A 27,137-nucleotide genomic window follows, 5' to 3' on the forward strand; every position below is an offset into this window, starting at 1 on the left:
TGTGTATGTGGACTGCTGCCAGCCCCACCGTGCGACAACCTCAGGTCAAATGCACTGCATGGTCATGCCCTTAGGTGATTTAAACCTGCAAACCGCCCACCAGAGCATTGTTTCACCATGTATCAGCATTATCCTTAATTTATGAGCATGAGTGTATAAGATGTAGCTTAATGTAGTCTCTCAGTTACGATTTTTAGGGTGACTTGAAGCATAAACCAAATTTTTACATTTCTAATTCCAATATTTAGCGCCTTTGATTTTTCCTAGAAACATGGATTCTGGTGTTAATTTTTTGTTCTATGGTTTTGGTACTTGCACCCCTTATTTATAAGCTCTATATGCACATTCTGACTGAATTCTTAGTTTGTAACCTTGTTGTGCCACTTACTTTTCTCTTAAAATGGCATTTTTATGGAAACCATTAAGTCTAGGTACATAACGAATTGATATTTGAAACATTATTATACAAAAATATATTTTAACAAAGTTTTAAACGTAAATTTTGATTTTTAATTTCATACTTAATTGTGGTGTAATACTTGTGTGCTATGCGCAAAACACATTAAGGTGACATGGCGCTACTATCAGTGAATTGGGGTAAGTCCCAGCCCACTCGCTCGCCTCTGTATGTCACATGTGCTACAGCATATGCTTTGATTCACACTGACCATCCAGCCATTTGTCAAATGTGCTGGTGCAAGAATGGAATTCACTGCCACAAGAACTCCTTACCAACCTTCTGGCCAGCACTGCCATCTATGATGATCATACACCCTTTCAAGAACCATATCCCGCCTTCTGTAATTTTCATGGCCCCACCATGAATTGCATTGACTTCAATGTAATTATTGTCATTCATCTCATTACATACATTTCAGTTATCTTCTGTATTATATAGCAGCAGTTCTTTCTATGTATGGTTCAAGTTTCATTGAGCTATGCTGCTTGGCAGTGGCACATCATGTGAAAGTTACTTTCATCCACCAGTTTTGCACACCAGTTTAATACAACAAGATGTGAGAATTAATATTTATGCATACACTGGGAGACATTGACAGTCATATTGCTACTATCTTAATATTTGAAAATCAATATATCTTTTATAACAATAAATAATTTATATTCATGCTTGAACTAAATGGGACATCTCATTTATAAAATAACTACACACATACATGCTCAGTTGTGCTAAATTCTTTCAAACTGCTGTAGAATTTCAATGTTTCAAGAGCAAAACTTTTCTTGTCTCTGGGCAGAGCATTGTAAACTTTTAAGCCTTTCTACACAAGAGGAAAGTTTGTCCGATTGCTATTTAAGTCCTGTTTTGATCTCATATTGTGGCCACAATATGCACTATTAGTTTCAAAATGAGAGTGTTTTTTATTAATGAGTCACTGTAAAAGCCTGTAGTTTCCAGAACTGGTTCCTTGGTGTCCCGGATGCACATCACATGTAACATGTATAACTTTCTTCTATGCTATGATTTTTTCTTAAACAAGGGACTGATTACCCTAAAAGATGATATCTTAAGGCAAAACTGCACAGAAATATACAAATTAAGTGGCTCTGACAGCATCCTTGTGTGTAGATGGTGTGATTATGTGTTAGCCGAAAGCTGCAGAATGATGTCTTTTTGCCAGGTCTAGGTTATGGTTAGACCAATTTAATTTACTACCATTGTATAGACTGGGCAGTCATTTGTTACATGATTTTTTACACCCATCTTGAAAAGTGGTTTCACACATGCATAATAGCTGGACCATTTCTCACGTTTTTGGTCCTGTGATGGTAACCCTAATCCCACAGGTACTGACTAAGGTAATGTGGGGACCTAAGTATCTGCCCACAGGGGAAGTTCTGGGCATGGTTTGTATCTTCCTGTTATGTAAATGGCAGTGCAACACTGACTGTCTCCATGGGTGGAGACTGATGTTGAAACTCAGCAATGTCCACTCTCACTTGCAAATCCTAAATCTCTGGTGGAGTGACATGCTTGTTAATACCTTCCAGGTTTTGTAGAACCCAGGCTGGTTACAGGCATTGTACTGGAACTGTGAATGGTTTTTCATTTAGTAGTATTTTGAATGTCTGCTCTTGTGCATAAGGACCCTGTGCAGTCCACTGTAAGGAGATTGCTGTGCCGCAGAGATTACGTCATAACCAAGTATCAAGTGTTCACAATCTGCCAGTGTCTTATCAATGAACAAGCATTGTTCAGCCTGATGTTGTGGAGGCAGTGTACAGACAAGAGTGATATGCGTTACAAACCGGACACAATGGGAAGGACCAGGCCTCTTTGCTTTTTTCTTTTATCACTCTTTTATTACATCAGAGAAATACACATTTTAAGACAAAATTTAACTACATGAAATATTGCTCCCAGTAAAGGTTAACATAAGCAGTGACAAAACTTAGTTGTCTGAAGGGTTTCTGCTTGCAAGAAATTTTAAGGAGGCAATGTAAGGTTTATATCAATTTAGCTCAAACGCGTAGCTAGTGATCGAATCATGACACAGACACTTCAACAATTTCGGTAACAAATAAATAGCGTGAATTTGTGTTCACAGTAACCAGTTAATCAACAGCCTTGCCATTGAATAAATAGTAGGCCATTTGGAACGAATTAGCAACACCCCGCAACTAGGGGCGTTAATACCAACAATCTTTAAATGTCTTGCTCCCCATTAAATAATCAAACTTACAGTAATTAAATGAATAACAAATCAAACACACTACGCTCCACTCAAACTCTTCACTGGAAGCCAAGCCAAAATGAAGATTCCATTAACTGACTAGCACTGAAGTCACACTAAAGCTCATCTCTGTGTTCCCAAACACACATGGGGAAAACTTATACAAGACAAGATTTTGAAGGGAGCACATCAGTAAAACCGGTAGTGGAGCTAACTCGTGCCACTGAAAATTAAGGTACTAGACCGGGGCACAAGGTGGTATACAATGAGGTTGCCTTAGTGCTATACTGCACTCCAAAATATTAATTCAAATGGCCAAGTCAAAATTAAGTACACATAAACCAGCATTAATTAATGAGGAGTGGCACCAGGTCGCTCAAAGGGATGACAACACTTAATTGAAAAGACAAATGCCGAAAGCAGCAGTAACATCAAACACCTTCTCCGAGTTTTAACCAGGAGGCACTTCCTGCTATACAAGTAAACATTTAACCAAGCACAAGGAAGGAACCCCAAAGAGAAAATTCAAATAAAACCCCCAAAAGATTATAAAGGACAGGGAAACCCAACTATTTAAATTTAAAAGAATTTGCTCTCCCCAAAGGCAGTGTAAATGCAAAGGCCACACTTAAGAGGCCACCAAAATTGGTTACAAAAGGTCTTATACATTTGCTCCTTTTCTTTAAAGAAACACAAGACTGCTTAACTTCTGCTGGCTTCTGCTGGGCATCCGGTATGGCTCGTGTAGGATACACCAGGCAGCAACCCAAGCTAGGTGGTCGCAAGGCACGGCGAGCAAATTCAGGAGAACAGATAGGCAGGCAGCCAACACATATCCTCCATGCTGAACTGGCAGATCGCATACAACCAACTCCACATGTACGTGGTTGCTTCCACCTCATACCTTGCGGCGTCTCAGCAGGTAGCCCGAGGAAACATCAACTGCCACTTGCCCCATGAATGCGGAAAACAACAAGGCAAGCAAAGATAAGAAACATCAAAGGATCGATAATGGACATCCAAGAGACTGGTGTGCCAGTAATGAGCACCACAGCTCAAAGAGTAATGTATTGTTTCACCTGCCTGACCAAACCTTGTACCTCCATGTTGTTGGACTGCGGAACAGGGGCCATAAATTCTCCTGGCAGAGTGAGACTTTCAGCATATAAAATTTCTCTAAGGATGATTTTTAAGTTTTCCTTGTGGGCTGATCAAACTGCTAAAAACACCCAAAGCACTGCTTCCATCCACTAGTCATTCTGGCACTTGGAGTGCTGCTTTAAGGGTGCAGTGCCTCCACTCCGTGAGACTATAATTTTCAATGTGATAGGGTCCACAGCTGCGATGAATTTTTTGAATTATTTCTTGAATCCTTCAGCTGTCGTACTCTTTTATTTCCTGCATGATTGTACAATTTTGGCCTTAGGCCATTTTCAAGTATTTTATGGATGACTTTTTAGTAGCAGGTTATGTCATACACGTCAACTCCTGTGACATTATGTTATGCTCATAAAATACTTCAGGCAGTTCACGCTATTTTGGGAGCACATTACTCTGTGAGACCATTGCTCTGGGGATGGTAAGTCATTGTCCTAAAGCATTGAACACTATATCATTTGCACAGTTCAGAAAACAGTTGTGATTCAAATTGGAAACCTTGGTCTGTGATAATGGACATGACACAACCAAACCATGCTATTCATGATTTAGAAGTGTTTCAGCTGTACTTTCTTCTGTCATAACTAACAAAGGCACTGTCTCTACCCAGTGAGTCACTCAGTCTGTTGCTAAAAGTATATAATAATAGCCACTGGACTTAGGCGTCCCATGAGGTTGGCATGTACGTGTGGAAATGTCCTTTTTGGTATTGTATATCTACCATATTTGGGGAACTCATAATAATTGATCTTGTTACTCTGGCAGCTGATGTACCAATATACTGCAGTGTGCTTTCACAAAATGTTGTGTGTCTGGCTTGCTGGCCAGTCAGACTCTGGGGTGCAAGATGTTGTGCAGAATGTCAAAAATTACTTTGTGAATTTACTGGGTATAAACGGTGTTGAGTGGTTTCGCACCATAACTGCTTACCCATACTGGAGATTGTTATCTATTCCAATGTCCTTTTGGTGGTGTTGTGTTGCAAAAGTGCTGTGATCTGTGGACCCTGCAGCCTTGCCTCAGCCAGTTCATCACAGTCTGTACTGATGGTCATTATATTGACATGAGAGAGAAAGTTAACCATTAAATTGCTGGTTCCCTTGATGTGTCATTCATCTTTTGTGAATTTTCCAACAAAGTCATGGTAGTGGAAGCAATGGAGGGTACAGTCTCTTGTTGGGTTGATGATTAAATGCACCAAAGGTCAATGATCTGTGAAAATTGCAAGGGGTAGTCCTTCCATGTCCTTGCAAAAGTGTTTCATTGCTTCATAGAGTGCCAATAACTCCCTGTCATAGATGGGCCATATCTGTTGCGGGACTGTGAGTTTCTGCAAGAAGAACTAGAGTAATTGTTGCTGACCAGCTATAATCTGATGAGAAACAGCACAATGGCAGTTTCGCTGGCACCCATTGTAATACACAAGGTCACCAATGGTAGGGGGTGGGCCAAGATAATGGTTTGGTGTAGGCAATTCTTTGTTTTATGGAATGCTTGTTGCATCTGATTGGTCCATTGCAGTGCTTGCTTGCTATAAGCATTCTTCATAGCTAAACCATTAGTTAATGGTACTTGGATTGCAGCTGCCTCTGGACTATGGTGACAATAGACATTTTTCATGCCTAGAAAATAACACAGTTCATGGAAAATTGTAAGTTGGGGCATATGCCTGATGAGGTCCATGTGTTCTTGTGTTGGTGTAATACCTGCACATATTACCAAGTGACCTAGAAAGGTTATCTCTTGTCTGTGTCTGTGACACTTTTCTTCATTGGTGACTCTCCCAAATTGCTCCAAAGCCTTGAAGATTTACCTGTGGTAATAATCATACTCTTCAGAAGAAGATGAGAATATGAGGTCATCCAAGCAGTGAGAGCAGAAAAGAAACTTATGGATAAACCTGTCAATGAAACATTGCCATGTCTGGGCAGCATTCTTCAACCCAAATGGCATGAAAAGAAATTCATACTGTTCGAATGGCATAATAATGGCTGTTTTAGCCATTTCTTCAGGAACCATATGAATTTGTAAGTATGCCTTCTGACATCGAGAACACTGAAAACTGAGGCACCGGCTAATGCATGGGCAAAATTCTGAATGTTGGGTACTGGGTATCTATCAGGGATTGTATGAGAATTCAAAGCCTAGTAATACCTGTATATAACCTGTTGGAACTATCTTTTCTGGTACCAGATGAATGGGGGAAGCCCAAACACTATCCCAAAGTTGCACAATCCCTGAGTGCTATTGCACTGTCAATGACTGCCTTAGTGGTCCTAATTTGTCTGGAGCTAGTCGGCAAACCATGTGAAAAACAGGGGTTCCTGGCTTAGTACTGATTTTATGAACTATGTGGTCTTTTATGCTCATCTTTGCTCAAGGAGGGGCAGTGGAGAACAGAGCACTGGTAATGCTGGGGCATTAGAGTTCTGCACTGACATTGGTGATACTGACCTGAAAGGTTTCTCTTGAAACTCATGTGAAGGATGCCATAATAAACTTCAGAGTTTATCCAGGCCTCTGGTGGCAACTGATGACTCCAGCTGATTGATATATACTTGAACACATTGAATTGCATCCTTGTTTGCTTGGTTCACATTCTCCTTGCCCTCTGTGTTGATTACATTTAACCTCAGTAAGGTTCTAGTCAGCATCTCATCCAGATAAATAAACCATTTGTCATCCTTGGAGGAACTACTGAAGTTTTTCATTACAGTGCAGATTTTCCACACCCTTTAAAATTGCCTATATGTATGGAGTCAGAACTGGTTATTCTTCTTCACAACATGTTATGATTTCCTTCAGATGAACCAGGTACTGTTAGTATTGTCCCACTCTCTTCTTTTGTTGGTCAATGTTGATTGTAAAACTTATTTTTCTTCATATAATTTTGCATGTTCCACTTTCACGCCTTCACACTTTTAGTTCATATTACCCAGTTTCAACTTCAAGTAACTGTAAGTATACATTAAATTTCTACCTGTCATAGTGCTGGAAATTGCTGTGCTCATGTGTGAATATGTGTGGTCTGCTAATATACCTGGCACTGACTTTCCACTACTAGTGTGATAAAGTTTGCCATCTGCCAAGTCAGGAAAAGGTGAAACTGACACAAAAAATTCACACCCATTAATGGCTCATTGCCCTCAGTTACTGTGAATTTCATTGTGATAGGTTCACATAGACCAAGATCCAATGTACAAACAGTCAGGACATATAGTTTGATGGGTGTGTCATTCACAGATTGCAGCTGCAGCTGCAGGACAAACTGTGAAACTTTTGAGTTTTTAGTTTCAAAATGGTGCTCACTTCCGTGCCTGTGTCTATGAGGAAATATTGGTTTCTCTTCTTGTTTAGGATGTATAACCTGTAGTTGTCCCAAGATGGTTGAGCTAAACTAGTTTGGCTCACTCATTTGGAATGCAGGACCTCTTGAAATGTGCCCCAACATATATTGCCTACTGGAGATCACACCTGGAGTTTGGGTGATACCAAGGTGCTGAACATTTGTGTCCTGTCCTTGTTCGCTATGAGTTTCCTGTCAAGAACAGTTGTTGATTGGAATTCTCCTTGGGTACAGCTGTCTGTTGCTTACATGTGGTGTCACTGTAATTTCCCTCCATACTTGCTCGGCACTCTTCCGCAAATCATTGCCACTGTATATGGTCTTGCTACTTCCATGGTAGTAATGCCGTTTTTGTTGGAGAGCAAAAATTCTATCAGCCACATGCAGTCTGCCTTCTCACATATCGCATTCATGAAATATCATTGAAGACTGTATTCATAGAGGCAGTTTACTTGACCATATATCCTGGGTGTGTCATCCGACATGAGTACCGGATCTGTTAATTCACGTAAATGTCTCCAAAACTGGAAAGGTGTTCTGCTGTCCAGTTTCTTTGTGCCTGTACCAGTTGCTCAGGTGTTTTGATACAACTGTTGGAGGAAACTAACTTTCCTGTGTCAGATTTGCCAGTGCCAAAAGGTGACTAAATCACATCACTAATAAGGAACATATTGTCACTAATACTACACTGCTGGCCACCGTAAATGCAACACCCTGAAGGAAGCATCCGAATCAAGTGAAATTTACACCATGGGTTTGCAGCGATGAGATATCCAACTGATTAGAATTTCAGCGCAGACGCACATCACGTGCGCCTGTGGCGCCACCTCATAGCGCCATTTAAGGCTTGGCGATTTCGACGAGTGTACGTTCGGCACGTGTGTTTACCTTGTGGTTGTTTCACAAGACGATCAGTTATGCCTCATAGACAACAGCAAACATTGTTTGATCAAGTATCCGAGTCTGACAGAGGAAGGATAGTGGCTTACCGAGATTGTGGATTATCATACAGAGAAATCGCTAGTCATGTTGGACGAAACCAAACAACTTTAATGTGACCGTTGGATGCAGGAGGGTACGACGGACCGACGTGGTCAATCTCATTCACCTCGATGCACCATTGCACGTGCTGATAGGCAAATTGTGCGCATGGCGGTGACGGATTGCTCAGTGACATCCCGAACCATAGCACAGCACATTGCGTCTGTAACGCATCATCCAGTGTCTGCGCGTACCATTCGACGCCGTTTACAGCAGAGTGGTCTGTCCGCAAGACGTCCATTGCTTCGTCTACCACTGACACAGAACCACAGACGTCTCCGCCGCCAATGGTGTGATGATAGACGGATGTGGACGGCAGAATGGAATGACGTTGTCTTTACTGACGAGGCACGCTTCTGTCTGCAGCACCACGATGGTCGGATTCGAGTGTGGAGACACCGTGGAGAGAGAATGCTGGACAGCTGCATTATGCACCGCCACACTGGTCTTGCACTGGGTATTATGGTATGGGGCGGTATTGGATATTACTCTCACACGCCTCTAGTACGCATTGCAGGTACTTTAAATAGCCGGCGCCACATATCCGAGGTGCTGGAGCCAGTTGTCCTTCCTTACCTTCAGGGCTCGGCCACAGCCATATTTCAACAGGATAATGCGTGACCACACGTGGCACGCATTGTCCAAAGGTTCTTCGTCAATAACCAGATTGAATTGCTTTCCTGGCCGGCTCGCTCTCCGGATCTTTCGCCGATAGAAAACATGTGGTCCATGGTTGCTCAATGAGTGACCCAGATTACATCCCCAGCTGCCACACCAGATGATCTTTGGCAACGTGTGGAAGCTGCTTGGACTGCTGTACCCCAGGAACACATCCAAAGTCTCTTTGACTCAATGCCGAGACGTATGGCAGTGGTGATCTCCAACGATGGCGGCTACTCTGGCTACTGATTCTGGCAAGAACCACATGTCACAGACGTCTGTAAACGTAATCATTTGATACTTGGTCAACATGTTATCTACAAAATAAATTTTGTTGTGCTACCTCTTGTCTTTCTTGGTGTTGCATTTACGGTGGCCAGCAGTGTACTTATTAAAGAGGAAAACTTTGAAGTGTCATCTACAGCATCATGACTTGTGTGTATAGTTTCTGCAACAACAAACAATGTACATGGATTGTACAGTTGAAATGGAGGTGGATTAGGTAGATAATGTCATTTTGCAGAAACTTCTTGGAAAATTTATGGTGTTAAGTTTTGGAATCCAAGCCCTTTTGGCATATGAAACCCTTCTTGGTTGTGCACAGTGTGGAATAACACCTGGAAATTTTCTCCTGTAACCCAGCCAGCTGGGCTCACATGGTGGAAGAAATGGATTTGACTGCAGTGTTCTCAGCATGGAAGGACAAAGGAATTGATGTGAGATATTGTGATACTGCGAAATTGTAGGAAAAACAGAATCATCCACATAAATGCTGTTCTGTACATGGATAACCAGATCTGTATCATTTGTAAAGTCACTGAGAGGAATAGGCTGTGCTACTGTTGCTTCATGTGGTCATTATCACATGCAGGAGGTGAAAGGTAGGAACTTTCTGATTTCTCTACATACATTGTCTGTTCAATTCACTACATGTTGAGGGCCAAATAGGATACCACTGGGATGGCAGAGAGGTCCAAGTAACAGGTCTTCACTGCAATGAGCCCTTGTAACTGTGATGTACTCTGTTGTATATTTCAGAGGTTGATACAAAATTCTGCATGCATGTCATTGGTTACCCATGTAGAAAATCCCAATGAACAGGTATCCAAATAACACCTGTATGTAGAAGAGCCAATTTATAGTACTTCATTCCATAATTCATCAAGCACATATGCCGAAAACATTCTCATAAGAAAGGTATAAATAACCAACTAACACTAAGTTAACCAGTGAAGATAAAATCAACTCAAAGAAACCAGTCATGATGAGATAGTTGTGCACTATCGATACTCTGTGAGTGTGAAGTCCCCACACTTATTTCTGCTATTTGACTATTTTTTTCTATAATGTATATTCATCTGCAAGTGGTTGGTATGCAGTATTATTTAAATATTTAGTAACATTTAAAATACCTGATACATATCACTTTGATGTATCGTACAAGTGATCCAGGAAACACAAAACAAACTAATTCACAAACAGTCCGCCCCGATAGCTGAGTGGTCAGCATGACAGAACGTCAATTCTAAGGGCCCGGGTTTGATTCCCTGCTGGGTCGGAGATTTTCTCCATTCAGAGACTGGGTGTTGTGTTGTCTTCATCATCATTTCATCCCCATCCAGCACATAGGTCGCCCAATGTGGTGTCAAATGTAATATCTTGATATTTCTCCTACCTTTCTATATACATTCTGCATCAGGATTCCATCTATTTTCATGTTCCTTTGTTTGTCTTCTATTTCTTTTTAGTTTTACTTGATTAAATCTGTACTCCTAAATATTGTTAATTTTCCTTTGTGCCTTCTTGTTATTTCCACCGTGGTTTTTTTTTTTTTTTTTTTTTTTTTTTTTTTTTTTTTTTTTTTTTTTTTTTTTTAGCTCCTTTCCCCCTTCCATCTTGCCCACATACATTTCCCATTAATTTTTAAAGCTTTGAACTGTGACTTACCCCTTGCCTTCTTTCTCTCCTGATCCATGATTTAGTGTAAGTTTCATTCTCCTGTGAATATAGTCTTTTTCTGTTCCCCGTTTTTATTCAGATAAACAATTTTCAAAAAATTAAAAAAATGAGATGCAATACATTTTAAAATATATACATACCTTGTATAAAATTACAAAGGGACTACTTACTTTCAGGAAGCAATAATTCCAGTAGTGCCCATAAACCCATTAAAACAAAAAAATAGTAGTCTTCAGAACTACTAGTCCATTTCTCTGGGAGGAAAGACATAAATGTGAGGGCAGTAATAAAGGAGTGGCAGATCCCAAGAAGAGAGAGATCTATCTATTGAGAGGAAAAAATCAAAGAGCAAAGATGGCATATTGTTAAACACCTTGCCAGCTTCAGTGCAGGAGCAGAGTGAGAACTGAATATGAATAGAGGGAGAGAAATGAAAAACAAATTAAGTGCAATTAAAACATGAAAAAGAGATGGAGGGGGGGGGGGGTGTGGAGTGGGGGAGGGGACCCATGTTCCGGGTGGTAACACATTTGCATCACTCGGGGTGGAGGGCCAAAAGGAAAGTTTGGGGGGCTCATCTGAGATGTGGAGGTGGCCTTGTCTGTAGCTATTGGAGATGACGGGATAGTTGTATTGTTAATTGTGGCTCACATCAGCACCAACAACACTAGTTGCATGGTTTCTGAGGCCCTCCTCAGTTCACACAGGTGACTGGCAAAGGTGGACGCTGCTGGCTTCACACACACAGCAATTTGCAGCATTGTTCAGAGAGTTGATCAGGGTCTTTTGGTTTGGAGTCAAGTGGAGGATCTCAACCAAAGGCTTAATTGACTCTGTGACACTCTTGGCTGCAGATTTCTAGACCTACATTATGGGTTGGCATTTGTAGGATTCTCCTTGATAAGTCAGGGGTGCAGTACATATATTAAGCTGCTACTCAGGTAGCAGAGTACTTGTGGAGTACACATGAGGGTTTTTCAGGCTAGGCGGTAGTATGAAGCACTCTGACAAATAATTGCCAGTCAGGAGGCAGAAAGGGAAGATAGACCATGTTCAGAATGAAAACACTTAGACTGTCAAAATTTTATAAGTAAATTGCCGAAATATATGTAATAAAGTTGCCAAATTTATTGCTGTCCAGGAAAGTTCTCATACTCAATTATATATTGCTGAAATATATGTAACAAAGTTGCCAAATTTATTGCCATCCAGGAAAGTTCTCATACTCAATTACTCCTGGGACTGAGAGCTGGCTGAAACCCAAAGTGGAAAATTGAGATATTTAGTAAGTCATGGAACATATATCAGAAAGACATATTAGATGCCATAGGGGGTGGGGGGGGGGGGGGAGTGTTCATTGGAGTTGACAAAAATATTGTCTCTATTGAGGTAGAAATTGAGTGTGACAGTGAAGTTATCTGGTTGCATATAACAAGTCTAGGTGAAACCAAATTGATAGCTGAATGTTTTTACTGACCACCTGATTCTGTGTGACAGATGTAAAGTCATTCAAATGTAGCATCTAAATGCACTGTTCATGCAATACAAGTTGGAGGCAACTTTCACCTACCAAGTATAGACAGAGATGTCTATGGATTCATTGCAGGGGGCACAAATAGACAGTCATATGAAGTACTTTTGAACACGTTTTCTGAATACTGTCTTGAGCAGCAATGGAAATATCTTAGACCCAGTAGTTATAAACAGGCCAGACATTATCGACAGCATCAGTATAGAGACAGGGATTAGTGACCATGATGTCATTATAGCAACTATGGATTTGAAAATTAATAAGTCAGTCAAGAAGGCTAGGAGAGTATTTTTGCTAGAAATAATATATAAGCAGTTGTTGACATCTCCCTTAGACAGTGAATTGACTTGACTTAGTTTCATTAAGATGAATGTAGAAGAATTATGGACAAAGTTTAAGTAGATTATAAATTGTGGTCTGGAGAACTATGTCCCTAATAAGTGCATTAAGGACAGAAAAGATTTGCCATGCTTTAACAATGAAATTTAGAAAATTCTGAGGAAGCAAATGCTGTTGTGCTCTTGGTTCAAAAGAGAATGTGCAAATGATGACAGGCAAAGGAAAGTAGAGATTGGTGCATCTGTGAGAAGATTTTTGCATGAAGCATACAACTACCACTGTCACACCATAGATAAAGATGTGACAGAGAACCTAAGAAAATTCTGCTCCTATGTAAAATCACTAAGTGGGTCTAAGGTTTCCATCCAGTGAATTGATCACATTGTGTAGCAATAGGAGATAGCCAAATGAAACCCGAAGTTCTAAATTTCACGTTTAAGAAATCGTTCACAGAGGAGAAATGTACAAACTTACTGTCATTTGACCACTGAGCAAACTCCCATATGGATGACATTGTAATAAGCATCCCTAGTGTAGAGAAACAACTGAAAGAGTTGAAAACAAATAAGTTGCCAGCTCCAGATTGAATCCCAAATCAATTTTACAAAGAGTACTCTAAAGTGTTGGCCCTTACCTGGTTTGCATTTATCACAAATCTGTCACCCAGTGCAAAGTTCCAAATGATTGGAAAGAAATGCAAGTGGCTCCTGTATAAGGGCAAAAGAATGGACCCACAAAATTACAGACCAATATCCCTAAAGTCAATTTGCTGCAGAATCTTTGAATGTGTTCTCAGTTTGAAAATAATAAATCTTCTTAAGACAAGTTTTTAGAAAGCATTGCTTGTTTGAAACTCAGATTGCCCTTTTCTCATGTGACATACTGCGTACTATGGATGAAGGCAACAAACAGATTCCATATTTCTAGATTTCCAGAAAGCGTTTGACACCGTGCCCCATTGCAGACTATTAACAAAGATACAAGCAAATGGAACAGGTTTTCAGATATGTCAGTGGCTCGAATATTACTGAAGTAATAGAACCCAGCACATTGTCCTCAAGAGCAAGTGTTCATCAGAGACAAGGATATCGTCAGGAGTGCCCCAGAAATGTGTGACTGCTATTATTTACTGTAGAGGGTGTTTCAGGAGTGATGGTCAATATTCAGGCATAAGACAGGAATGATCATTTGAAAGAAAAAAATCAAGTAAACATGGGCTCTAAAATGTATACCTTAAGAGCTAATGAACAATTCTTAATCTTCAGTACTGTAGCAAATACCTTCTACGGCAAGCTTTTTGCTTTCCATATTTTTGGAAGTAGTAGTATGGACCAAAACAGGAAAAAAGTGCCATTAACATATGCTCTAAAATGCATACCTTAAGAACTATGAGCACTTGTTCATCTTCACTACTCTGGAACACAATTCTTCTAATAACAAGTGCTCATAACTTTTAAGGTATGCATTTTAGAGCACATGTTATTGGACATGTTTTCTTGCTTTGTTCCATACTACCACTTCCCAAAATATGGAGAGAAATAGCTTGCATTAGAAGAGATTTGTTTCACAGTATTGAAGATCAAGAGTAGCTCATAGCTCTTAAAGTATGCATTTTATAACCCATGTTTACTTGACTTTATTGTTTCGAATGATCATTCTTGTCATATCCCTGAATATTGACCATCACTTTTGAAACACCCTGTATAAATAAATAGTCTGGCAGACAGGGTGGGCAGCAAGATGCACTTGTTTGCTCATGATGATGTGGTGTACCAAAGGTGTCAAAGTTGAGTGACTGTAGGAGGATACAAGATGACTTAGACAACATTTCTACTTGGAGTGATGAATGAGTGCGAGCTTCAAATGTAGAAAAATGTAAGCAAATGGAGATGAGTAGGAAAAACAAACCCATAATGTTTGGATGCAGCATTAGTACTGTCCTGCCTGACACAGTCAAGTCAATTAAATATCTGGGCATAACATTGCACACTGAATGAAATGGAATGACATATGAAGATTGTAATAGGGAAGGTGAATGATCGGCTTCAGTTTATTGGGAGAATTTTGTGAAAGTTCTTTCTATCTGTAAAGGAGACCACATATACGATGCTCATGTGACCTATTCTTGAGTACTGCTTGAGTGTTTGGCATCCATACCAGTCTGGAATAAAGGAAAATATCGAAGTAATTTGGAGGTGGGCTGCTATATTTTTTACCAATAGGTCTGAACAATATGCAAGTGTTAAGGAGATGCTTCAGGGACTCAAATGGGAATGCCTGGAGGGAAGGTGAAGTTATTATTGAGGCCAGCATTTGAAGCTGACTAGAAAATGATTGTACTCCTGCTCAAGATCATGAAGTTAAGATATGAGAAGTTATGGCTCATGCAGAGGTGTGTAGACAGTCTTTTCCCTTCACTCTTTTTGTAAGTGATATTTTGCCTCTTTATAATTTTACTGTTTTTCCTAAGTGAATTTCACTTTTGATACAATTAAATCCTGTGTAGTTGTTATACTTTGTATTGTTGGTAAAATGACACAGTTTTACTGTCAGAAATATATAAGATATTTTCTTTCACTGTGACTTAATTTTATTTAGCTGTTTGATTCAGTGTTTGGAGCAAATATTTTTCTTTCCACATGTAACAATTGCCACTTATTTTCCATTTTCATTCACTCCTGTCCTTTTTCTCTTCCTGACAAAGAAACTTTTTGAAAATTCAAAAAGCTAGTGTTTTGCAAATGACTCCCCCCCTCCCAACACTATTTCTGCAAATTACATGTGGCCAGTCACAAATTCCCTTCCTGCACCAACCTCTTCACATCAGAGTAGCACAACTTTTCCGAGTACCCAATGCACCCAGTGTCCTCAATATTTGTTGGATATATTTCACTCTTTGTCTTGTCCGTGCAGCTTTTAACCTCTATAGGTCCATCAAGTACCATGGAAGTTATTCCTATATATCTTAGCACACATCTTATCATCCTGTCCCTTCTTGTCAATGTTTTCTGCAAATTCATTTCTTTGCCAATTCTGTGCAGTCTCCTCATTTTTTTACCTTATGCCTTAACCAGAGTTAAAAACATTGTATGTATGTAGTTATTGAGAACCATTTTAATAATACTGATGCATTGTCAATTCTGTACAGCCTATGAAATTTCAAGTGGGAGCTACTACATTTGTCCATGAAGTTCGGGGGTTGAGGGAGCTGGAGCAGTTCGAATTCTGGGTGACTGCCTCTACTTCTGTAGGAGAGGGAGAAAGTCCAAAGCCAGTTACTCAGGCTCCAAATTCTAGAGGTAAAATAATGACTATTGTTCACTTTCTAAATTTTTCCAGTCCCCCTAGTGCATGAGTAACAAATTGGAAACATAAAGCAACAGATCAGTAGACCATTTACTCCTCAATATAAAACAGAAGAAATTTTGAGCTATATTTTTCAAATTTCAATGGGCATTAAAAAAATTCTTTTCATTTATTATATAATTCAGCTCAAGGAAAATCCAACTGACTAAAACAGTACCAATTTTGTTAGCATTTCTTGATACTAAATTTGGAAAATGTTATAGGATGTTGATACCAAGTAGTGAAGACATGAAACATTGAAAATTAAAGTTGTTCACAACAAATGATACTTATAAACAAACATACATTTGGGTTTAGCGTAAAGTAACTTATCTCCACTACAGGTGTTCTTCTGGCCATTTAGATACAACTAGAAACCACAGAAATTTTACTAAAGAGGAAGGAATAAGAAGCTTAAGTAAAAGGTTTATTGCCATACCTTGAAGCCTTCGTCACCACACATTGCTGATGTTTCCTTCTCTTACAGCTCCAGCCCGTATTGCGTCCTTTTCCCAGGTGTTATATATTCCACTGAAGATGAATGCTGTTCTGCACTGCATTGCTGTTGGAAATCCTACTCCAAGCATCCGTTGGCTTTATAAGAAGAAAACCATGAAATCTAGTCCAGGATTTACTATATTACAGGACTCACTCAAAATTGCGAGTAAGTATTCTGCTTTGCTTATAGTTTTCTAATTTTTGTTGGCTTTATAAGAAGAAAACCATGAAATCTAGTCCAGGATTTACTATATTACAGGACTCACTCAAAATTGCGAGTAAGTATTCTGCTTTGCTTATAGTTTTCTAATTTTTGTGTGGGCTCTGCTCTGATTAAAATGTGAAATTACAAATAAAGACAATGAATGTGCATAAAATTTTATTAATCTCCACAGTAACATTATACTACAAACATCACTACATTTAATGTGTGTTTTTTTTTTCCACGTATGACATAAAAAGCTGTTTTCAGCACAGTGCAAAAATTTGTTCAGCTTGATACACATATGAAAATAACAGTTTGTAATTGCATTTACTAGTATTTTTTAATATTCTAGGATAGATCATTGTTACCAGGAACAACACTTGTATAAAATATCTAATTTGTGATAATATAAGACTCCTTTTGTCTGTCCAGAGCTGGAAAAGAGAAATGACGGAAACTACTCATGTGTAGCAAAGAACTTGTTTGGTGAGGATCAAATTATGTATCAGATTATTGTGCTGCTACCTCCTGAATCTCCAATACTTGAAGTTGTTGACTCAGATCATAATAGTTTTGAAATGAAGTGGATGATACCAAAAGATGGAGGCACTACTCTTCAAGGTATGTGCAACTTATTTCACAATGCATTGTGGGACAATCATAATGCATGAATTTTCTGAGTGCAACAAACAAACTAACTAACTCTCTCTCTCTCTCTCTTTCTGAGAGGGAGAGAGCACTTGTTGTGCCCTTCAGTCGAGAGATGGGTTTGATGCAGCTGTCCATGCCAGTCAGTGTTATATAAGTCTGTTCATTTCTGTGTAATTGCTGTGGCCTACATCCATCTGAACCTGCTTATTATAGTTAAGCCTTGATCTCCCTCTACAATTTTAATCTACACACTATCCCTCATTACCAAATTATGTATTCCTTGATTCCTCCGGATATGTACTGTTTACTAAACCCTGCTTTGAGCCAGTTTGTGCCAGAAAGCACTTCCCTTCCCAATTCAACAAATGTTTTTTCATTAGTTAAAAGTAACTCTGTCTACCCAACTAATCTTCAAGATTCTTCTGTGACACCACATTTCAAAAGCTTCTCTTCTCCTATTGTCTGTACTGTTTATCACCCATGTTCCACTTCCATAGGAAGTTGTACTCCATATAAGTACTTTAGAAAAGACTAAAACCTAAACTGAAGTTTGATGCTAACTAATTCCTCTTTTACATAAACACATTTCTTGTTATTACAAGTGCGCATTTTGCACCTTCTTTACTTTGGCCATCAGCCCTTATTATGCTGCCCAGATAGCAAAACATATGTGCTACTTTTAGTGGCTCATTTTCTAATTAAATTCCCTCAATGTTGGCTACTTTTTACTTATGTTGATGTTCATCGTGTAACCTTTTTCCAAGTCCTATCCTCTGAATTCAACTTGTCTTCCACGTTTTCTGCTGCCTCTGAGAGAATGAGAATGTGATTAAAAAACCTTAGAATTTTAATTTCTTCAACCTTAATTTTAATTCGCTTTCCAAACTTCTCCTTAGTTTCCTTTATTGATTGCTCAATGTACAGACTGAAAACATTGTGAAGATAGGGCTACAAATGTGTCTGACTTATTTTGTAAATTACTGGTTCCTTTCATGTCCTTCAATCCTAATAGCTGCATTCTGGTTTTCTGTACAAATCATAAATAGCCTTAAGTTCCTTGATTTTTACCCCTGATTATTTCAGAAATACGTAGAGTGTTTCCCAATAAACATTGTCAAAGAAGTTTCCTAAAACTACAGATCCTATATATGCATTAGAAATTTTGTTATGATTGTGCAGTTACTGCTTTCATCTAACTAGAAGTATCATGTATGTATCATTCTTCCTATCACTTTGGATTTTACAAGATCTTATGGTACTAACTTTTAGGCTCTTGTTGCTAAAATATTTAATCACTTCTGATGTCCTATTTGTTAAAAATGTGTTATCTCCTTATCATCACCACCAAAAAACAGCAGAGAGATGTTCTGAGTATAAAGTAATCACATGGGTATCAGACGGTTGTACATGCAAGAAAAGGAAATGTACCAGTATCGATCACTGTATGGAATGCAGGATTCAGTGATCTTCAGACTTTCATGCTAAATGTCAGTGTAAACAAAGTTACATCAGACCCCATCCCACCTAAAACTTTATGAAGGTATTACACCCAGAGTAACTCAAACAAACTAAATTGCCTCCTAAATAAAGAAAAGTGGGCAAAGATATAGGCAATCAATGATGTCAACTAAAATTTCTTGACACAATGGCCCATCATTTTTAATGTGTAATTAACCATTTATATAAGAATGTAAAATGACCATGTACACTATACTGTTAACAATAGTAGTAGTAGTAGTAGTAATATTAATAATAATAACAATAACAATCATCATCATCCCACTGAAGAGGCACTTCATAAAAAGAAAAAGAAAAGTGAGGGTTACAAGAATGTGGTTACATTAGCTATATAAACCTCCTGCATACTCCCTAAGTTACATAAACAAAACTAATGAAACTTGCAACTACTCAAATACTATAAAAACAACATATATATCCTACAAAGAGTGATAAGACAAGCTAAAAGGGTATACAATGATGAGTGCATTGACAAATCTAATGACAAAGTAAAATCAAGAAGGAATACAAGCACCAAATAAACTGGTATAGACATGTGTATTCAAATACAGAGATATGTAAACAGGCAGAACATGGCACTGCAGTTGGCAGTTGCTATATAAGACAACAACTGTCTGGCGCAGTTGTTAGATTTATTACTCCTGCTACAATGGCACGTTATCAAGATTTAAGTGAGTCTGAATGTGGTGTTATAGTTGGCGCAAGAGTGATGGGACACAGTATCTCTGAGGCAGCGATGAAGTGGGGATTTTCCCGTATGACCATTTCACGAGTGTAGTGAGTATCAGGAATCTGGTAAAACATCAAATCTCCTACATCACTGCGGCCATAAAAAGATCCTGCAAGAATGGGAACAATGACTGCACAGAATTGTTCAATGTTACAGAAGTGCAACCCTTCCACAAATTTCTGCAGATTTCAATGCTGGGCCATCAACAGGTGTGAGCGTGCGAACCATTCGAGGAAACATCATCGATATGGGCTTTCGGAGCTGAAGGCCCACTCATGTATCCTTAATGACTGCACAACACACAGCTTTATGTCTCACACGAGCCTGTCAACAATGACATTGGACTGTTGATGACTGGAAACATGTTGCCTGGTCAGATGAGTTTCATTTCCAATTGTATTGAGTGGATGAATGTGTACATTTATGGAGACAGCCTCATGAATCCATGGACCATGCATGTCATCAGGGGACTGTTCAAGCTGGTGGAGGCTTTGAATGGTGTGGGGGTGTGTGCAGTTGGAGTGATATGGGACCCCTGATACATCTAGATACAGCTGTGACAGGTGATACATACTTAGCATCCTTTCTGATCCCTGCATTCATTCATGTCCATTGTGCATTCTGACGGACTTGCGCAATTCCAGCAGGACATGTGACACCCCACATGTTCATAATTGCTGCAGAGTAGCTCCAGGCACACTCTTCTGAGTTTAAACACTTCTGCTGGCCACCAAACTCTCCAGATGTGAATATTATTGAGCATATCTGGGATGCCTTGCAACATACTGTGCTCCAACCCCTGATACTCTTACGAATTTATGGGCAGCCCTGCAGGATTCATGGTGTCAATTCCATCCAGCACTACTTCAGACATTAGTCAGGTCCATGCCACGTCATGTTGCAGCACTTCTGTGTGCTCGTGGGTGCCCTACTCAATATTAAGCAGGTCTACCAGTTTCTTTGCTTCTTCAGTGTATTATAAAAAGGAATAAAGGGGAAAACAAAGTAACGCACTGAAACATAGAAATTAAACAAAATAATGAGATGATAACTAGTTCTGAAGTTGTGGTAACCACTTTCAACAAACTCTTCACAAGTATCCTGAAGTTGTGCTGACTAACTGAGACAAACAATCATAGCAGATGAATTGGTTAAAAATGACCCAAACATAAAACATCAGCCAGTAAACCAGAAAACTCACATGTGAACAGAGTCAATATTCATTACTACAGTCACTAAATATGATGATGTAAAAGGCCTCAGAGGGTTAAAAAAATTCTTATTCAGTTGGCATTGATGGAATTCTAGCAACTGTCATCCAGAATTATGCACACATTATTCCTGAACCACTAGGTCATCTCCATGACTGTTGTTTCCAGGCAGATGCCTTCCTAGCCACTGAAAATCTCTGAAGTTAATTCCTATTTTCAAAAAAGGTGGTAATAAACACATGAAAAACTCTAGGCCTATCAGAATTTCATCCTGCTTCTCTATAGCATTTGAAAACATTATGTGCAACTAACTAATGAGCTTCATTGACGAAAAGGTATACACTGAGGTGACAAAAGTCATGGGGTACCTCCTTATATCACGTCAGACCTTCTTTTCCCCAGCATGGTGCAGCTACTTGATGTGGCACATACTCCCAAGTCCTTGAAAGTCCCCTGCAGAAATACTGAGCCATGCTGCCTCTACAGCCATCCATAACTGCAGAAGTGTTTCTGGTGCAAGATTTTGTGCACAAATTGACCTCTTCATTATGTCTAATACATGCTCAATGGGGTTCATATTGGGCAAATCATAGCAGCCAAATCATTCACTTAAACTGTCCAAAATGTTCTTCAAACCAGTCGCCAACAATTGTGGCCTGGTGACGTGGCACATTTTCATCCATAAAAATTCCATCACTGTTTGGAAACACAAAGTACACAAATGGCTGCAAATGGTCAATGATTGGTTCAGTTGGACCCGATGACCCATTCCATTCCACGTAAACAAGGCCCATGTCATGGAGCCAGAATCAGTTTACACAGTGCCTTATTGACAACTGAGGTCCATGGCTTTGTGGGGTCTACACCACACTCAAACCCTACCATCAGCTCTTAATACCAACTGAAATCAGGACTCTTCTGATCAGACCACTGTTTTCGAGTCATCTGGGGTCCAACCGTCATGGTCATGAGCCCCAGAGAGGTGTTGCAGGTGATGCTGTGCAGTTAGCAAAGGCATTCACATTGGTCGTCTGCTGCCATTGCCCATTAATGCCATATTCTGCGACACTGTCCTGACAGATGCATTCAACATATATCCCAGACTGATTTCTGTGGTTATTTCATGCAGTGTTGCTTTTCTGTTGGTGCTGACAACTCAATGCAAATGCTGCTGCTCTCGGTCATTAATCAAAGGCCATTGGCCACTGGATTGTCTGTGTTGAGAGGTAATTCCTGAAATTTGATATTCTCAGTACACTCTTGACACTGGATCTCAGAATATTGAATACCCTATTCCCTCACAATTTCTGAAATAGAATGTTACATCCATCTAGCTCCAACTACCAATCTCCATTTAAAGTCTGTTAATTCCCATCATGTGGCCATAATCATGTTGGGAAGTTTTTCGCATGAATCACCCGAGCACAAGTGACAGTTTCACCAATGCACTTGCACTGTTATACCACGTGTTCGCAATACTGCCACCATCTGTATATGTGCTTATTGCTAACCCATGACTTTTTTCACCTCATTGTACTGAGTACTGTATACCTCAACATGGGTTTAGAAACAATGAATCTATAGAAACTACTGTAAATGACTGCATTAATATGATTCTAGACCTGCTACAGGCATATTTCTTCATATGTCAAAGGCTTCTGACACAGTGGATCACAAAATATTAGAAATAAAAATTGAACAGTATGGTATCAGAGGACTTACAAACAAATGGACCGCATCGTTTCTGAGTAATCGTACAGAGAAGATCAGTATGAAGTACTCTGACAAACAATTCAACTCAACAGCTGAAACCATCTCTCATAATAAAACGGTTAATGTAGGCTTTTGACAATGTTGACTGGAATACTCTCTTTCAAATTCTAAAGGTGGCAGGGGTAAAATACAGGGAGTGAAAGGCTATTTACAATTTGTACAGAAACCAGATGGCAGTTATAAGAGTCGAGGGACATGAAAGGGAAACAGTGGTTGGGAGGGGAGTGAGACAGGGTTGTAGCCTCTCCCCGATGTTGTTCAATCTGTATATTGAGCAAGCAGTAAAGGAAACAAAAGAAAAATTCGGAGCAGGTATTAAAATCCATGGAGAAGAAATAAAAACTTTGAGGTTCGCCGATGACATTGTAATTCTGTCAGAGACAGCAAAGGACTTGGAAGAGCAGTTGAATGGAATGGACAGTGTCTTGAAAGGAGGATATAAGATGAACATCAACAAAAGCAAAACGAAGATAATGGAATTAAGTCGGGCGATGCTGAGGGAATTAGATTAGGAAATGAGACACTTAAAGTAGTAAAGGAGCTTTGCTACTTGGGGAGCAAAATAACTGATGATGGTCGAAGTAGAGAGGATATAAAATGTAGACTGGCAATGGCAAGGAAAGCTTTTCTGAAGAAGAGAAATTTGTTAACATTGAGTATAGATTTAAGTGTCAGGAAGTCATTTCTGAAAGTATTTGTATGGAGTGTAGCCATGTATGGAAATGAAACATGGACGATAAATAGTTTGGACAAGAAGAGAATAGAAGCATTCGAAATGTGGTGCTACAGAAGAATGCTGAAGATTAGATGGGTAGATCACATAACTAATGAGGAAGTATTGAATAGGATTGGGGAGAAGAGAAGTTTGTGGCACAACTTGACCAGAAGACGGGATCGGTTGGTAGGACATGTTCTGAGGCATCAAGGGATCACCAATTTAGTATTGGAGGGCAGGGTGGAGGGTAAAAATCGTAGAGGGAGACCAAGAGATGAATACATTAAGCAGATTCAGAAGGATGTAGATTGCAGTAGGTACTGGGAGATGAAGAAGCTTGCACAGGATAGAGTAGCATGGAGAGCTGCATCAAACCAGTCTCAGGACTGAAGACCACAACAACAACAACAATGTAGGTGTGCCTAAGGGCTCAGAACTGGGAGCTCTGCTAGTCCTCCTGTATGTCAATGACTTGAGCCTGAATGTCAACGCTCACAGAACAATTATTTTTGCAGATGACACAACTATACTCCTCAAAGGGAACAACATAGAGGCAGCACAGAAAGCTGTGAACTTTGGCTACTGGACATCTCACCAACTGGGCTGCAAACTACAAATTAATCGTCAACATTCAAAAAGACTGTTTCAGTGAAATTCCACAAAACACAAGCCCCTCTCATCCACTTGTAATGGTAAATAACCAGCCAATAAAAACTGACATTGAATTCAAATTCCTGGGCCTGTGCTTCATCTGACCAGCTGAAACTTAATAAGCATACTGAATAAAGAAATGTTAGAATAAGCAATGGCTGCACTGAGTGTGCTGCAAGCATCTACTAGCCAGAAAACAGTAATAAGTGTGTACTGAGCATACACACAGGCTCACCTAAGATATGGTCTCATATTTTGGGGAATTCTCCAGCTGCCCTTAGCACTTTTAGAATCCTGAGCCATGAGGATCAAAATGGAAACAAAACTAAAGACTCTTGTAAACCAATTTAAAGGAAGCTGGAGATCTTAACACTGCCTTGCTCATACATTCTTGAAACTGTCAAATTCTTAAAAACCACATACTGCCAACCAAATGCAGGCTTAAGAAAAACAGTGAAATTCACAAACATAGTACCAGAACAGTCTCATAACAGAAAACTTACTGGTTATGTTTAAGTGTACCCCTTGAAGTTTTCAGTGAAACGAGCCTTATATAAAACTGTTGCACTGTGGCACTGTGTTATAGGTAAACCATAATCCACCCCATTGTAAATATTAATATATTTTGTCTAACATCTGTATCACACTGTAATATTTGATTGCATGGAACAACTAAACAAATAAGTAATGTCCAAGTAATGCATGTCTGATATTACATGATCTCAGATTTTTCAAGAATGATGCTTGGTCGACCAGATCAAATTCCTTTGTAAGATTTAAAAATATGCCCACAATATTCTTCCCTACATCTAGATAGCTATAGACTTTATACAAAAATTCTTTGACAGTTCTGTGGTGTTGCAATTTTTTTGAAATCCGCTTTGTATTTCTGTGTGGAGATTACTTTTAGTGAAAAATGGATCTAAGCTTTCCAGCATCACTGAATCAAGAATATTCCTAAATGTGGGACTCAGTGACATTGGCCTTCAGTTTGATGCTTTCTCCTTTGATCCCCCTTTATGTATTACTCTCAGCGCTCCTTTTCAGACCGCTGGGGAACAACCCTTATCTGATGCTACAATTGGTGCAATAGATTTAACCATAATGGATACATTTTTAATTACTGTATTAGAAAGACCTTCCAAACCAGTTGAGTGTAAGTGTTTTGCTTATATGTCATTATTTTTCTTCCTCAGATTCAAGCCCTTGCAGTGTACTAAGTTACAAATTGGACCTCTGTTAGGAATTATGAATTATGTTGCCAGTTGGTGAGATAAAATGCTAGTTGAGAATGTTACAAATAGGTTTTTTTGCTTTTATAAGTTGACCTTAATGTCTCTTATTTGTTGTTTCCCTTTTTTGTATTTGTATGTGCTTTACAGTTTGTTAATGAGGCTCCAGGAGGCATGACTGATTGTGTCATAGCATCACTGTGGATTTGTTTCCTGATGTTTGGGAGTTCTGAATTGTAACTTTGCTTGGCACTGCTATATTTTTATTTGAAAATACACTGACAGAAAAAATTGCTACACCAAATATAATTATCAGAGAATTATAAAATTTTGGGGATACATTTGTCTACAAAACATATTTAAGTGATCAACATAGCAAGATCACAGGTTAATGAAAGCATGAGATAAGTCATTGCAAATGTGAAATGCTGGTACATTAACAATCGATGTAATTGCCAGAATGTTGAATGCATGTATGCAAACGTGAATGCATTGTGTTGAACAGGTGCTGGGCGTCAGTTTGTGGGATGGAGTTCTATACCTGTTGATCTTGATCAATCAATACAGGGATAGTTAATGCTGTCTGTGAGTGACACTGTGGTTGTTGTCTGATGTCCCGTATGTGCTCAATTGGAGACAGATCTGGTGATCAAGCTGGCCAAGGCAACATGTTGACACTCTGCAGATCATGTTGGGTTACAACAGCAGTATGTAGGTGAGCATTATCCGTTGGAAAACACCCGTGGAATGCTGTACATGTGTGGCAACACAACAGGTTAAATCACCAGGCTGATTTACAAATTTTCAGTCAGGGTGCATGGGATAATCAGGAGAATGGTCTTGCTGTCATACTAAGTTGCACCCTAGACCATAATTCCAGTTGTAGGTCCAGTGTGCCTAGCACACAGATAAGTTGATTGCAGGCTCTCGGCTGGCCTCCTCCTAACCAACACATGGCCATCACTGGCAGCACAACAGACATCCACCCTGTCCTCCAGTGAACTCTCACTTGACACCACTGAAGTTGTGAACGGTGCTGGTTTGGAGTCGGAGAAATGCATGCTACAGTGCATCTGGGTCAGAGCTGTCCTTGAAGTAACCGATTTTTAACAGTTCGTTGTGTCACTGTAGTGCCAACTGCTGCTCAGATTGCTAGTGCAGATGGTAATACGCCAGAGCGATATGCTGAACATGATGGTCTTCCCTCTCGATAATAACACATGGCTCTCCAGAGCGTGGTCTTCTTGCGATTACACATTCTCATGACCACCGCTGTTAGCAGTCATGTCAGTGGCTACATTCCTGTGAAAACTGCAGTATCACAGAAGGAACATCCAGTTTCTTGTAGCTATTACACAACCTTGTTCAAACACAGTGAGGCGTTGATAACAGTAGCTATGTCACTTTAAAGGTATTCTTGACTCACACCAACACCCCATTTCCAGTCTCAAGATTCAAAGCAAACCTGATCTGCATCCTCATAGTGGTGCTGCTAGCATCACTCTTATGTGACTTGTGTGAAATTTGAATAGTTATCATCTTTCAGATTGTAATCTCCCCCTCCTTCCTAGTTGCAGCTATTATCCACAATAATCAAGGTCTTTTCTGAAGATGTAGGAGGACTAAGATTACAATAAACGTTTTAGTTTACTTATCGTTTCTTGTAGAGTTGGCTCCAGTTCTTCTTGTCTAGAGGTCTGATTGTTGAAGATGAAATTCTCACATTTTAGGACCTCCTGATTGAATGATCTAAATAATTTTGAGGATTCTTGTTGCAGAATATTTGTTTTTACATTAGTATATTTTGTCACATTTTAGTGTATCATACAGCCTTTTGAATTTTCACAATAACAAAGTCAAAATTACAGTGTTCGTCCAAAA

The 27,137-nt window shown here is 39.4% G+C and overlaps 1 protein-coding gene across 1 annotated transcript in view; it reads left to right on the forward strand.

The window, feature by feature from the left end:
- Nucleotides 1–27,137, forward strand: part of LOC126456748 (Down syndrome cell adhesion molecule-like protein Dscam2) — a 660,038-nt gene that overhangs the window by 538,966 nt on the left and 93,935 nt on the right. The window contains exons 25-27 of the mRNA XM_050092498.1: nt 15,876–16,026; nt 16,560–16,736; nt 17,208–17,396. Of these exons, the coding sequence (XP_049948455.1) occupies nt 15,876–16,026; nt 16,560–16,736; nt 17,208–17,396 (517 nt within the window). The remainder of the gene's footprint in view (nt 1–15,875; nt 16,027–16,559; nt 16,737–17,207; nt 17,397–27,137) is intronic.

The sequence above is a fragment of the Schistocerca serialis genome, chromosome 1, assembly GCF_023864345.2.
Source record: "Schistocerca serialis cubense isolate TAMUIC-IGC-003099 chromosome 1, iqSchSeri2.2, whole genome shotgun sequence".
Classification (NCBI taxonomy): domain Eukaryota; kingdom Metazoa; phylum Arthropoda; class Insecta; order Orthoptera; family Acrididae; genus Schistocerca; species Schistocerca serialis.